Here is a 12,309-nt window from a genome sequence, read left to right on the forward strand (position 1 = left end):
TAATCAATAGGAATTAAGGGGTAAGCTCTCTGCTGGTTGGATTCTCACCTGGCACATAGGAAGATGGTTGTGGTTGTTGGAAATCAGTTTTGCCACTTGTTGGCCCAAACTGGATATTATGCAGATCTTGTTGCATTTGAACATGGATTCCTTCAGTACCTGAAGTGTCACAAACGACACTGAACGTAGGCTAACATCCCTACTTAGAGTCATACAGTATGGAAATAGATGCTTTGGTCAAACCAGTCCATGCCGAACATAATCCCAAAATAAACTAGTCCCACCTGACTGCACCTGGTCCATATACCTTCAAACCTTTCCTATTCATGTACTTATCTAAGTGTCTTTCAAATGTTGTAACTGTGCCCACATCCGTCACTTTCTCAGGAAGTTCATTGCACTTGCGAACCACCCTCTGTGTAAAAAATTTGCCCCTCATCTTCTTTAAATCTCACTCCTCACATCTTTAATATAGGCCGCTATTCTTGAAAGCCCCCACATCCTAAGAAAAAGAGACCTACCATATACCCCTCACGATTTTGAAGGTCATTCATGAAGCAGCTGAAAATGCTTGGGCCTAGGACGCCCAGGGAACTCCTGCAGATGTCTGGAGATGAGATTACTGAACTCCAGAAACCACAACCATCTTCCTATGCACTAGGGAGGACTGCAAATAGCAGAGAGTTTCCTCCCGATTCTCAATGACTCCAGTTTTCCTGGGGATCCTTGATGCCACAGTCAGTTGAATGTTGCCTTGATGTCAAGCTTTGTCATTCTCCACTCACATCTGGAATTCAGCACTTTTTTCCTATGCTCAAACAAAGCCAGTAATGAGATAAGGAGCTGAGTGCCCCTTACAGGGCCCAAACTGGGCATCCCTGAGCTGGCTATAGCTGAGCAAGTGCTGTTTCATAGCACTGTTGATGACATCTTTATCACTTTACTGATTACCAGAAGTAGCTTCATGGAGCTGTAAGTGGCCAAGTTGGATGTGCCCTGCGTTTTGCATACAAATCTTTTTCTGAAGAAGGGTCTAGGCCCGAAATGTCAGCCTTCTTGCTCCTCTGATGCTGCTTGGCCTGCAGTGTTCATCCAGCTCTACATGTTGTTATCTCAGATTCTCCAGCACCTGTAGTTCCTGCTATCCCTTATCTTTTGCATTGATACGTTGGGCTCTTCTATTATTGAGGGTGGAGATATTTGTGGAACCAGCTCCTGAAGTGAGTTGTTTAGCTCCTCCATTTTTTGCGACTGGATGTGGCAGGACTGATACACTGGCTGTGTGATCACTTAGCTCTATCAGTTGCTGCTTATGCCAGTTGGCATGAAAGTAATTATTTTAGTAGTGGACGAATTAATCACCCCAATAGAAGTAAATGGATATGGTTTAGTTGGGCTTACGGAAACATACTTCTGGCCGCTCAGGGGTAGGAACCAAACATCCAGAGGTATGCAATATTTTACGAGGACCAAATGGAAGGTAAAAGGAGGTGAACATGCATTACTGGTTATAGAAGATACAAACACAACATTGAAGAAAGATATTAGTTCAAACAATGTTGAATCTGTTTGGGTAGAACTGAAAAATACCAAAGAGCAGAAATTATTCACTGGGAGTCTGAACATAGGCCGCCAAACTGTGATACTGGAAATGGGATTGGACAAGAAATTCGGGACACGTGCAGTAGAGGAACATCTGCAATTAAGGGTGAATTTAATCTGCACATGGGTTGGGCAAGTCAAATTAGTCACAGTACTGTACAGTAGAAATTTCTGGAGTGTTTATGGAATGGTTTTCTTCATCAACACATTAAGGAACCAAGTGGAGATCAGGCCATCTTTGACTCAGTACGATGCAATAAGGAATAATTAGTAATGCAGTTGTGAAGCATCCTTCGAGATGAGTGACCATAATGTAATTCTTCCACAAGATGGAGTCAGGTAGTTGATTCTGAGACTAGGATCCTGAACCTTAGTAAGCGAAACTATGATGATATGAGGTGAGAGTTGGCTATAATGGATTGGGAAATGTTACTGAAAAAATGACATTGAATAAGCAATGTCAAACATTCAAAGAATGAATGAGCGAGCTACAAAAATTGTTTAGTCCTGTCTCGCACAAGTGTGCAAAGAGAACAGTGGCCAAACCACACCTTGTCAGGGAAGTTTCAGATAGTATTAGATTCAAAGCAGAGGCATACAAAATGGCAGGAAATAAACACTAGATCAGAGGATTGGGAACAATTTAGAAATCAGCAAAGGAGGACCCAGGGATTGATTTAGAAGGGAAACAAGGGTAAACTTGTGAGGAACACAAGAACTGACAATAGAAGTTTCAACAGGTATGTACAGTGAAAAAGATTGGTGAAAGCTAAATGTTGGTCCCTTACAGTCAGAAATTTATAGTGCGGGACAAAGAACTCAATGAACTAAATTTATAATTCAGATTCCATCTCCATAAAGGAGGATACAAATAATGTAGCAGAAATGATGGAGAACACAGGGTTTAGTGAGAGGGAGGAACTGAAACAAATCTGAATTAGTTGAGATATGAGGATAGGGAAAACTGTGGGATTGAAGGTTAATAAATAACTATGGCATGATCTAAATCCCAAAGTACTTACGGAAACGACCGTAGAAATAACGGATGCACTTGCAGTCATTTTCCAAGGTTTCTATATTCTGGAATAATTCCGATAGATTGAAGGGTAGCTGATGTAACTTCGCTATTTAAAAAGGGAGGTACAGAGAAAACAGGGAACTCTAGGCCAGTGGGGAAGATGCTAGAGTACATTATTAAAGATTTTAAGACGAAGCACTGAGAAAACAATGGTAGAGGCAGCATGGGTTCACAAAAGGGAAATCATGCTTGACAAATTTATTGGAATTCTTCAAGAAATAAGTGTTAGAATTAATCAGGGGAGTTCATGGATGTAGTTTATTTGGGCTTTCAGAAGGATTTCGATAAAATCTCACATAAGACATCTAGTGGGATACCACAGGCCTCAATAATAGGATTGTAGCTATTCACAATACATGTTAATGATTTAGATGAGGAAATTAAATGTAAGCGATACAAAGTTGGGTTCAAGGGTAAGCTGTGAGGAGGACAGACATGTTACAATATGATTTGGACAGGCTAAGTGAGTGGGCAAATACATGGCAGATGCAGCTAAAAAAATGTATAAATCTGCGGTTAAACACTTTGGTATCAAAAATAGGAAGGCAGACTATGATTTGAATGGTTCTAAATTAAGGGAGGGGAATGTTCAATGAGACATGGGTGTCACTGCTAGTAAGTGTACAGGCGCAGCAGATAGTAAAGGCGGCAATCTGGATGTTTACCTTCATAGCAAGAGAATCTTAGTACAGAAACAAGGATGTCTTGATGTAATTATACAGGCCAATGAGGCTAGATCTGGACTATTACATGTAACTTTAGTCTCCTTAATCTCAGGATGGGTGTTACTTCTATAGAAGTGCATTAAAGATCTACCAAATTGATTCCTGGGTTGGCAGGATGGCTGTTCCCAATGGTTGGGAGCCCAGAACCAGTTGTTTTAGTTTAAGGATAAGGGGTAAACATTATAAGACTGAAATGAGGAGAAACTGCTTCACCCAGAAAATGGTGAGCCAGTGACAAGTAGCTGAGGCCAAAACATTACGTGTTTTGATGAAGGAGGTAGATATAGCATTTATGGTCAAAAGGGCTATAGGACAATTGCAAAATTAGGGTATTGAGCCCAACGAGCAGCCGTGATCATAATGAATTACAGAACAGGCTTGACTGGTCAGATTGCCAACACCTGCTCCAAAATATTTTGTTCCTATGGTAACAACTGCTTTTCTACCAAATTCCCTTTAACCTTATTAAATGTACTTCAGCCAGCTCTGAATTGTTACCAAAACTTGCAATTGCTTTATGTTTAAGACACACACTCAAACTGAAAGTGAAAATCTATCATCGACAGAAGTTGTATTAAGATCATCTTTGCCTTGAAGCTCCTTTACTATACGGTCTTTGCTTAATCTAGTCGCATGACACATTATGAGATTTAAATTTTCTGATCCTGGTAGACTGGAGAATGTACCGTTCTAAGAAACAGTCCAAAATACATCCATCAAACTCATCCTCTAAGTTGTCTTTGCTAAACTGACTGTTCCAATTGATGTGAAGATTAAAGCTGGCTCACATAGCTGGATGGCAGGTTTGCGATGCAGAGTGATGAAAACATTATTGATTAATTCCTGCACCCGCTGAGATGATCATAAAGGACTCTCCTTCTGAACCTCTCCCCTCATCAGAGACATGGTAATCCTCAGATTAAACCAACTCTAGGTGTCCCTCTTTCTCTATGACAGAGCAGCCCTATGGTCTAGTAGGCTATGGTGACTGACACATTTCTTTACTAATGGCTACTCTGGTTATCATCACCCTTTTCACAACCTTGCACTATTGCCTTGTCCTTTCCTTTCAACTTTCTAAATCCTATGTGAATCCTCCCCACGATTTAGATTAAGGCTCTCTCTAAAAATGATCTATCAAAAGTCGGTAGATTCAAATGTTAAAAACTTTGATGTGCATTCCCTAGAATTCCCTAACATCAGAATTTAAGGTCACAATTTGGGTTTTCTTTTGGCGAACTTCTATAGTTTAGAGACCAATGAACTCTAACTAGATTTCCCTTCTAACCGGACAGGACTCAAACACCTCATTTCTTCTGCTGAATAATTGAATACCTCTAATCAAACCATATCTGTCCATTTGTAACCATGATGCTCAACCTTTCTTTGGCCAAGGAAGGCTTTGATACAGCTAAGCATATCATCTCCTTCCAACACACCACCTCCACTGTTTAGCTCAAAAAGCTTCTTTTTTTAAAAATCTTTATTCATTCACAGGACGAGGGCATCGCTGGCTAGCCCAGACTGAATTACCCAGAACACTGACCCCATCTCCTGCCTCCAACACAGGTCCTCCTCCTGGACACCACCCCCAGGCCTCGTAACCTCCCTCCACCTCTTCATCTCCAACTGCCGTCGAGACATCAACCGCCTCAACCTCTCCCCCGCAGAACGGGCAGCCCTCCTCTCCCTCCGCTCCAACCCCAACCTCACCATCAAACACGCAGACAAGGGAGGTGCAGTGGTACTATGGCGCACTGGCCTCTACATCGCCGAGGCTAAACGCCTACTCTCCGACACCATCTCCTACCGCCCCCCCTTGATCATGACCCCACCCCCGAGCACCAAACCATCAACTCCAACACCATCCATGACCTCATCACTTCAGGTGACCTCCTACCCACAGCCTCCGACTTATTGTTCCCCAACCCCGCACTGCCCATTTCTATCTCCTTCCCAAAATCCACAAGCCCACCTGCCCTGGCCGACCTATTGTCTCCGCCTGCTCCTGCCCCACCGAACTCATCTCCACCTATCTGGACTCCATTTCTCCCCGCTAGGTACAGGAACTCCCCGTCCACATCTGTGACACCACCCATGCCCTCCACCTCCTCCAGAACTTCCAACTCCCTGGCCCCCAACCCCTCATTTTCACCATGGACGTCCAGTCCCTATACACCTGCATTCCTCATGCAGATAGCCTTAAGACCCTCTGCTTCTTCCTGTCCCGCAGGCCCGACCAGTCACCCTCCACCGACACCCTCATCTGCCTAGCCGAAATCGTCCTCACACTCAACAACTTCTCTTTTGATTCCTCCCACTTCCTACAGACAAAGGGGGTGGCCATGGATACCTGTATGGGCCCAAGCTATGCCTGCCTCTTTGTAGGTTATGTGGAACAGTCCCTCTTCCGCACCTACACTGGCCCCAAACCCCACCTCTTCCTCCGTTACATTGATGACTGTATCGGCGCCGCCTCTTGCTCCCCCGAGGAACTCCAACAGTTCATCCACTTCACCAATACCTTCCACCCGAACCTCATGTTCACCTGGGCCATCCCCAACACATCCCTCACCTTCCTGGACCTCTGTCTCCATCTCAGGCAATCAGCTAGAAACTGATGTCCATTTCAAACCCACTGACTCCCACAGCTACCTAGAATACACCTCCTCCCACCCAGCGTCCAGCAAAAATTCCATCCCCTATTCTCAATTCCTTCGCCTCCGCTGCATCTGCTCCCAGGATAAGCATTCCACTCCCGCACATCCCAGATGTCCACATTCTTCAAGGGCCGCAACATCCCCCTTTCAATGGTCGACAAGGCCCTTAACTGCGTCTCCCACATTTCCCGCAACACATCCCTCACAGCCCGCCCCCCGCAATAAACGTCCTAAGAGAATCCCGTCGTCCTCACATACCACCCCACAACGCATCATCCTCTGACACTTCCACCATCTACAATCCGACCCCATCACCCAACACATTTTTCCATCCCCACCCTTGTCTGCCTTCCGGAGAGAACACTCTCTCCGTAACTCCCTTGTCCGCTCCACACTCCCCTCAACCCCACCACATCCGACGCTTTCCCCTGCAACTGCAGGAAGTGCTACACCTGACCCCACACCTCCTCCCTCACCCCTATCCCAGGCCCCAAAGATGACTTTCCATATTAAGCAGATGTTCACCTGCAATGTGGTATACTGTGTCCACTGTTCCAGGTATGGCTTCCTCTACATTGGGGAAACCAAGCGGAGGCTTGGGGACCGCTTTGCAGAACACCTCCACTCGGTTCGCAATAAACAACTGTACCTCCCAGTTGCGAACCATTTTAACTCCCCCTCCCATTCCTTAGAGGACATGTCCATCATGGGCCTCCTGCAGTGCCACAATGATGCCAGCTGAAGATTGCAGGAACAGCCACTCATATTCCACTGGGGAACCCTGCAGCCCAATAGTATCAATGTGGACTTACACAAGCTTCAAAATCTCCCCTTACCCCACTGCATCCCAAAACCAGCCCAGTTCATCTCCCCCCCAACCACTGCATCCCAAAACCAGGCCAGCCTGTCTCTGCTTCCCTAACCTGTTCTTCCTCTCACCAATCCCCTCCTCCCAACTCAAGCCACACCTCCATTTCCCAAATACTGTGCTCATCCTGCCTCCTTGACCTGTCCGTCCTCCCCGGACTGACCTATCCTCTTCCCACCTCTACTCTCCTCTCCACCTATCTTCTCCTCTATCCATCTTTGGTCCGCCTCCCCCTCTCTCCCTATTTATTTCAGAACCCTCTCCGCATTCCCCTCTCCGATGAAGGGTCTAGGCCCAAAATGTCAGCTTTTGTGCTCCTGAGATGCTGCTTGGCCTGCTGTGTTCATCCAGCTTCACACTTTGTTATGTTGCCCAGAATACAGATAGGTGTCGACCACATTGCTGTGGGTCTGGAATTACATGGAGGGCAGACCATATAGGGATAGCAGTTTCTTCCCCTACAGGATATTAGCGAACCAGATGGGGTTTTCCAACAATTGACAATGGATTTATCCTTAATTCCAGGTACATTCTGAATTCAAATTCTACCAACTGTTGTGGTGGGCTTCAAACCTGGGCCCCACAACATTTTCTGGGTCTCCGGGTCAACATTCCAGCTATAATCCAACTAGGCCACCGCTTTTCCTAATAAACTGTTACGTGATGATATTTTTCCAATTTATTTAGTACAGGCCCAATTTCACATTTTGTGTCGAAGCACTGGCTCTTGGATGAGCCTGGTACATTCTATCGCACCAAATTGTGACAATTATGTAAACAATCATGTGATACCTACAACTTCTGAACACTTTTTTTTAAATACAAGAAATACACCAGCAGAGATTTATTTTGCTCTGTTTAAAACAGAGCAACAGAAGGCACGTCAGTAAACTATGATCATACAGTCATAGAGATCTACCACATAGAAAAGGCCCTTTCAGCCCTTTGAATGTGCACTGGTCAAATACAAACTCAACTATTCTAATCCCATCTTCCAGCACTTGGTCCATAGTCTTGTATGCTGTGGCACCGCAAACGTGCATCTAAATGCAAGCATCAGTCAAGTATTAGTCATTTAAGATGGGTAACAAAATATTTCACTAACGGAGTGAACTCCAGTCAGTTCAGTGAGGCGAGCAGGCACTTAATAGGAGGAAGAAAGCTTTTAAACACATGATAGAAAATGGCACAGAATTAAACATAAATTTAATGACAAAAGTAGGACGGTCAAGTTGACTTCATTGAAGAATTTAATGGAATGGAGGAGATATGCCAGTTGACAGGAAGAATAAGGAGAAACAAAAATTACGGCACTGTGTTCTTAAAGATATTGTGGCACAGGAGTCTTTCAGCTCACTAACCCCATTCTGACTCTTGTTAGAGCAATGCAGTCTGACGGAGCAAACAGAGAGAAGCTGTTTCTGGCAGAAGTGATGGGAACTAGAGAACACAGATTTAAGATGCTTAGCAAAAGCACCAGAGAGGGGGTGAGAAGCATTACATAGTGACCTGTGGTTATCTGGAGTACATTGCTAACAGCAGCTTCAACATTAACTGTCCGACGAAAATTAAGAGTCAGAGTCATATAGTGTAGGAACTGGCCCTTCAGCCCACCATGTCTATGCCAAACAATAAACACCAAACTACATTAATCCCATTTATGTGCACCCAGTCAATAGTCTACTATGCCTTGGCATTTAAAGTACCTAGCCAGATGCTTCTTAAATGTTGCGATCGGATGTGCTTCCTCCACCTTCTTGAACAGCATTTTCCATATCTCTCTCACTGTATGGGTGAAAAAGTTCCCTCACATCTCCTCTAAACCACTTGGTGCTCAACTTAAACTTATACGATCTGGTCTTAGGCACGTTGCCAAGCGTAAGAAATTCTCATGATCCATTCTGTCTCTACTTGTCATAATTTTGTATACCTTAATCAAATTCCCGTCCCCTTAGTCTCCTCTGCTCCAAGAAAAGTCAATCCAGACTATCCAGCCCCACTTCATAAATTTCAAAAAAGAAAGGACTGCAGGGCTGTAGGGCAGGATGAGAGGAGTGGAACCAACTGAAAACCTCATTAATGGGCAGGCCCAATTTAAACAGGTTGCATTGTTTTATGAACACAAAATATTTATACCTGGGGGATAATAGTTCGTAGATCCTTTGTTGGGTGCAATATTTAACAATAATAGCTGTGCAGCGTACAGATTAGCTCTATTGCTTAGTGTTACCTGGGGATTGTTTGCCTCAGCAAGCTTGCACTGTCGAAGGAAGAGTTTCAGATTCCCCCAGTTGAGAAAAGGCAACAGAACCATAGGCCTCTCACCATCTTCTATGCAAACATGATTGATAGGCAGCAGGTTTCTGGTCAGAAAAATAGCAAAACGTTAGTTGCTAACAAACAACATCTTTCTAATCCTATTTTCCAAATTAGCATAAGACCATAAGAAGAGGAGTGGAAGTAAGGCCATTCGGCCCATCAAGTCCACTCCGCCATTTCAATCATGGCTGATGGGCATTTCAACACCACTTCCCTGCACTCTCCCCGTAGCCCTTGATTCCTTTTGAGATCAAGAATTTGTCGATCTCTGCCTTGAAGGCATCCAATGTCCCGGCCTGCACTGCACTCCGCGGCAATGCACTCTGTAGGCATTAAACTCGCGCAACAAGTGAGAACAGTTAGAGCCATATAACATAGATATGCTACGCCATGATCAGTGACAAATAGCTCTCAATCACAAAAAAGGCTCAAATTTTAAATTCAACTTATGAATAAACAAAGAAAATGAAATCAAACACTGGTGTAAATATTCCTCTCACTGAACCTGAACCAGATTTCTCAGGCTATTCTGAAGCGCTTAATTATATTACATAACCAAAACAATTCAGTCCTTGTTTCGGATTAGGATTCACGCCTCATTCCTGCATGTGATGATTAAGAAAGAAGTGTTCACAACATGATCAAATAGATTAATTGTTAACCTGTACCCACAAATGCCAAAGGCAAAGGGTAACACAGCAGGAAAGATTCCTGGTCAGTCATATAATGCAAACAAAATTACAGCTTCTAAACCAGTGCTCTCCACAGCGCCAGGCTGACAATATGTATGTAAAACAACTCAAGACTTCAAGTGAAGTGCAACACACACATCACCAGAACAACTATGCAGTGAAACAGAGAACACATGGAAGTGTCATTTGAACTGGTTGGATTTACAAGATTTTATTCCATGCTTTTACTTAATAAGAGTAACAATTATCAACAAAACTGAATGAGGCATAGGTCCTTACAAAATTAGTGTAAGCAAGATAACTAATGGAGAAATTAATGGCATTTAGAAAAAAGTCCACACCAAATGGTTCCCATCTCAGGCTTTTAGAAGGTGCAATAATTGCAGATTCGGGAACTATAATATTTTAAAATTCACCCAATTCGGGGACAATACATTAGATTGGAAAACTGTGCATGTCATTCTGTTTTCTAAGAAAGGTGAGAGAAGTAAATGAGAAAAATATTGGCCAGCTAGACAAACATTTGTTCTTGGGAAATTTCTAGAGTATATGATTGTTGACTGTGTGACTGAACACTTTAGAAAATTTTCAGTTGATTAGAGAGAACAAGTATAAAAGTTGACTGAAGCAGTGGTTTTCAACTAGTGTGCTACAACAAGGTAGAAGTGTGCCACAAAGTTCTCTGGAAGGAGCTCCGCTTCATGGACAGTCAGCACTGCACATACATGGAATGTGGGAAATCTGCTTGTTATGCAACCTGCTCGTGCATGCGCAGGTCCAGACATTTGGTTTCAGCATGTACAATGATCTAAGACTGTATCACTGGGACGAAAAGGAACTGCATGCATGCAATAAAGGGGCACACGATTCTTCAATGACTGTTGAACTGGCTTATCTAGTTCAGATTTTAAGATTTTTTAAAAAAATTTTCTTTTAGTTAAGCCTCTGATCCAAATCTTAGAATAGATTCTAAGAAGAAATGCATAAGTTGTTGCGTGCACCATGTTGCAAACCTCTCGTAATGCTGTCGCAAATCTCATGTAGCAAATAGATGTAAATATGACTTTTCTGAGTAATTAATTCAGTTAGACAAAAGTGTGCCTTGGTATTAAGCATGTTGGGAACCACTGGACTAAAGTAGTGGATTGGAGAAATGCCCATAGAGGTTATTTGTGATAATGGGAACTGCAGATGCTGGAGAATCCAAGATAACAAAGTGTGGAGCTGGATGAACACAGCAGGCCAAGCAGCATCTTAGGGGCACAAAAGCTGACGTTTCAAGCCTAGACCCTTCATCAGAGAGGGCGATGAGGAGAGGAAACGGGAATAAATAGGGAGAGAGGGGGAGGCGGACCGAAGATGGATAGAAAAGAAGATAGGTAGAGAGGAGAGTATAGGTGAGGAGGTAGGGAGAGGATAGGTCAGTCCAGGGAAGACGGACAAGTCAAGGTGGCGGGATGAGGTGGTAGGTAGGAAATGGAGGTGTGGCTCGAGGTGGGAGGAAGGGATGGGTGAGAGGAAGAATAGGTTAGGGAAGCAGAGACAGGCTGGCCTGGTTTTGGGATGCAGCGGGGGGCGGGGACGAGCTGGGCTGGTTTTGGGATGCAGTGGGGGAAGGGGGGATTTTGAAGCTTGTGAAGTCCACATTGATACCATTGGGCTGCAGGGTTCCCAAGCGGAATATGAGTTGCTGTTCTTGCAATCTTCAGGTGGCATCATTGTGGCACTGCAGGAGGCCCATGATGGACATGTCGTCTGAGGAATGGGAGGGGGGAGTTAAAATGGTTTGTGACTGGGACGTGCAGTTGTTTGTTGCGAACTGAGCGGAGGTGTTCTGCAAAGCAGTCCCCAAGCCTCCGCTTGGTTTCCCCAACGTAGAGGGAGCCACACCGGGTACAATGGATACAATATACCACATTGGCAGATGTGCAGGTGAACATCTGCTTGATATGTAAGGTCATCTTGGGGCCTGGGATAGTGGTGAGGGAGGAGGTGTGGGGGCATGTGTAGCACTTCCTGCGGTTGCAGGGGAGGGTGCCGTGTGTGGTGGGGTTGGAGGGTAGTGTGAAGCGGACAAGGGAGTCGCGGAGAGAGTGGTCTCTCCGGAAGGCAGACAAGGGTGGGGATAGAAAAATAGCTTGGGTGGTAGGGTCGGATTGTAGATGGCGGAAGTGTCAGAGGATGATGCATTGTATCTGGAGGTGGTATGAGAGAACGAGGGGGATCCTCTGGGGGCAGTAGTGGCGGGAGCGGGGTGTGAGGGATGTGTTGTGGGAAATTGGGAGACGTGGTCAAGGGCGTTCTCGACCACTGTGGGGGGAAAGTTGCGGTCCCTGAAGAACGTGGCCATCTGGGACGTGCGGGA

General features: G+C 44.6%; 1 protein-coding gene across 3 annotated transcripts in view; it reads right to left on the reverse strand.

The window, feature by feature from the left end:
• Positions 1 to 12,309, reverse strand: part of ryk (receptor like tyrosine kinase) — a 375,194-nt gene that overhangs the window by 173,768 nt on the left and 189,117 nt on the right. For all 3 annotated transcript variants that reach the window (XM_059650938.1, XM_059650939.1, XM_059650937.1), the window contains one exon: positions 9,164 to 9,296. In XM_059650938.1, the coding sequence (XP_059506921.1) occupies positions 9,164 to 9,296 (133 nt within the window). The remainder of the gene's footprint in view (positions 1 to 9,163; positions 9,297 to 12,309) is intronic.

The sequence above is a fragment of the Stegostoma tigrinum genome, chromosome 14 (assembly GCF_030684315.1).
Source record: "Stegostoma tigrinum isolate sSteTig4 chromosome 14, sSteTig4.hap1, whole genome shotgun sequence".
NCBI classification, from domain to species: Eukaryota; Metazoa; Chordata; class Chondrichthyes; order Orectolobiformes; family Stegostomatidae; genus Stegostoma; species Stegostoma tigrinum.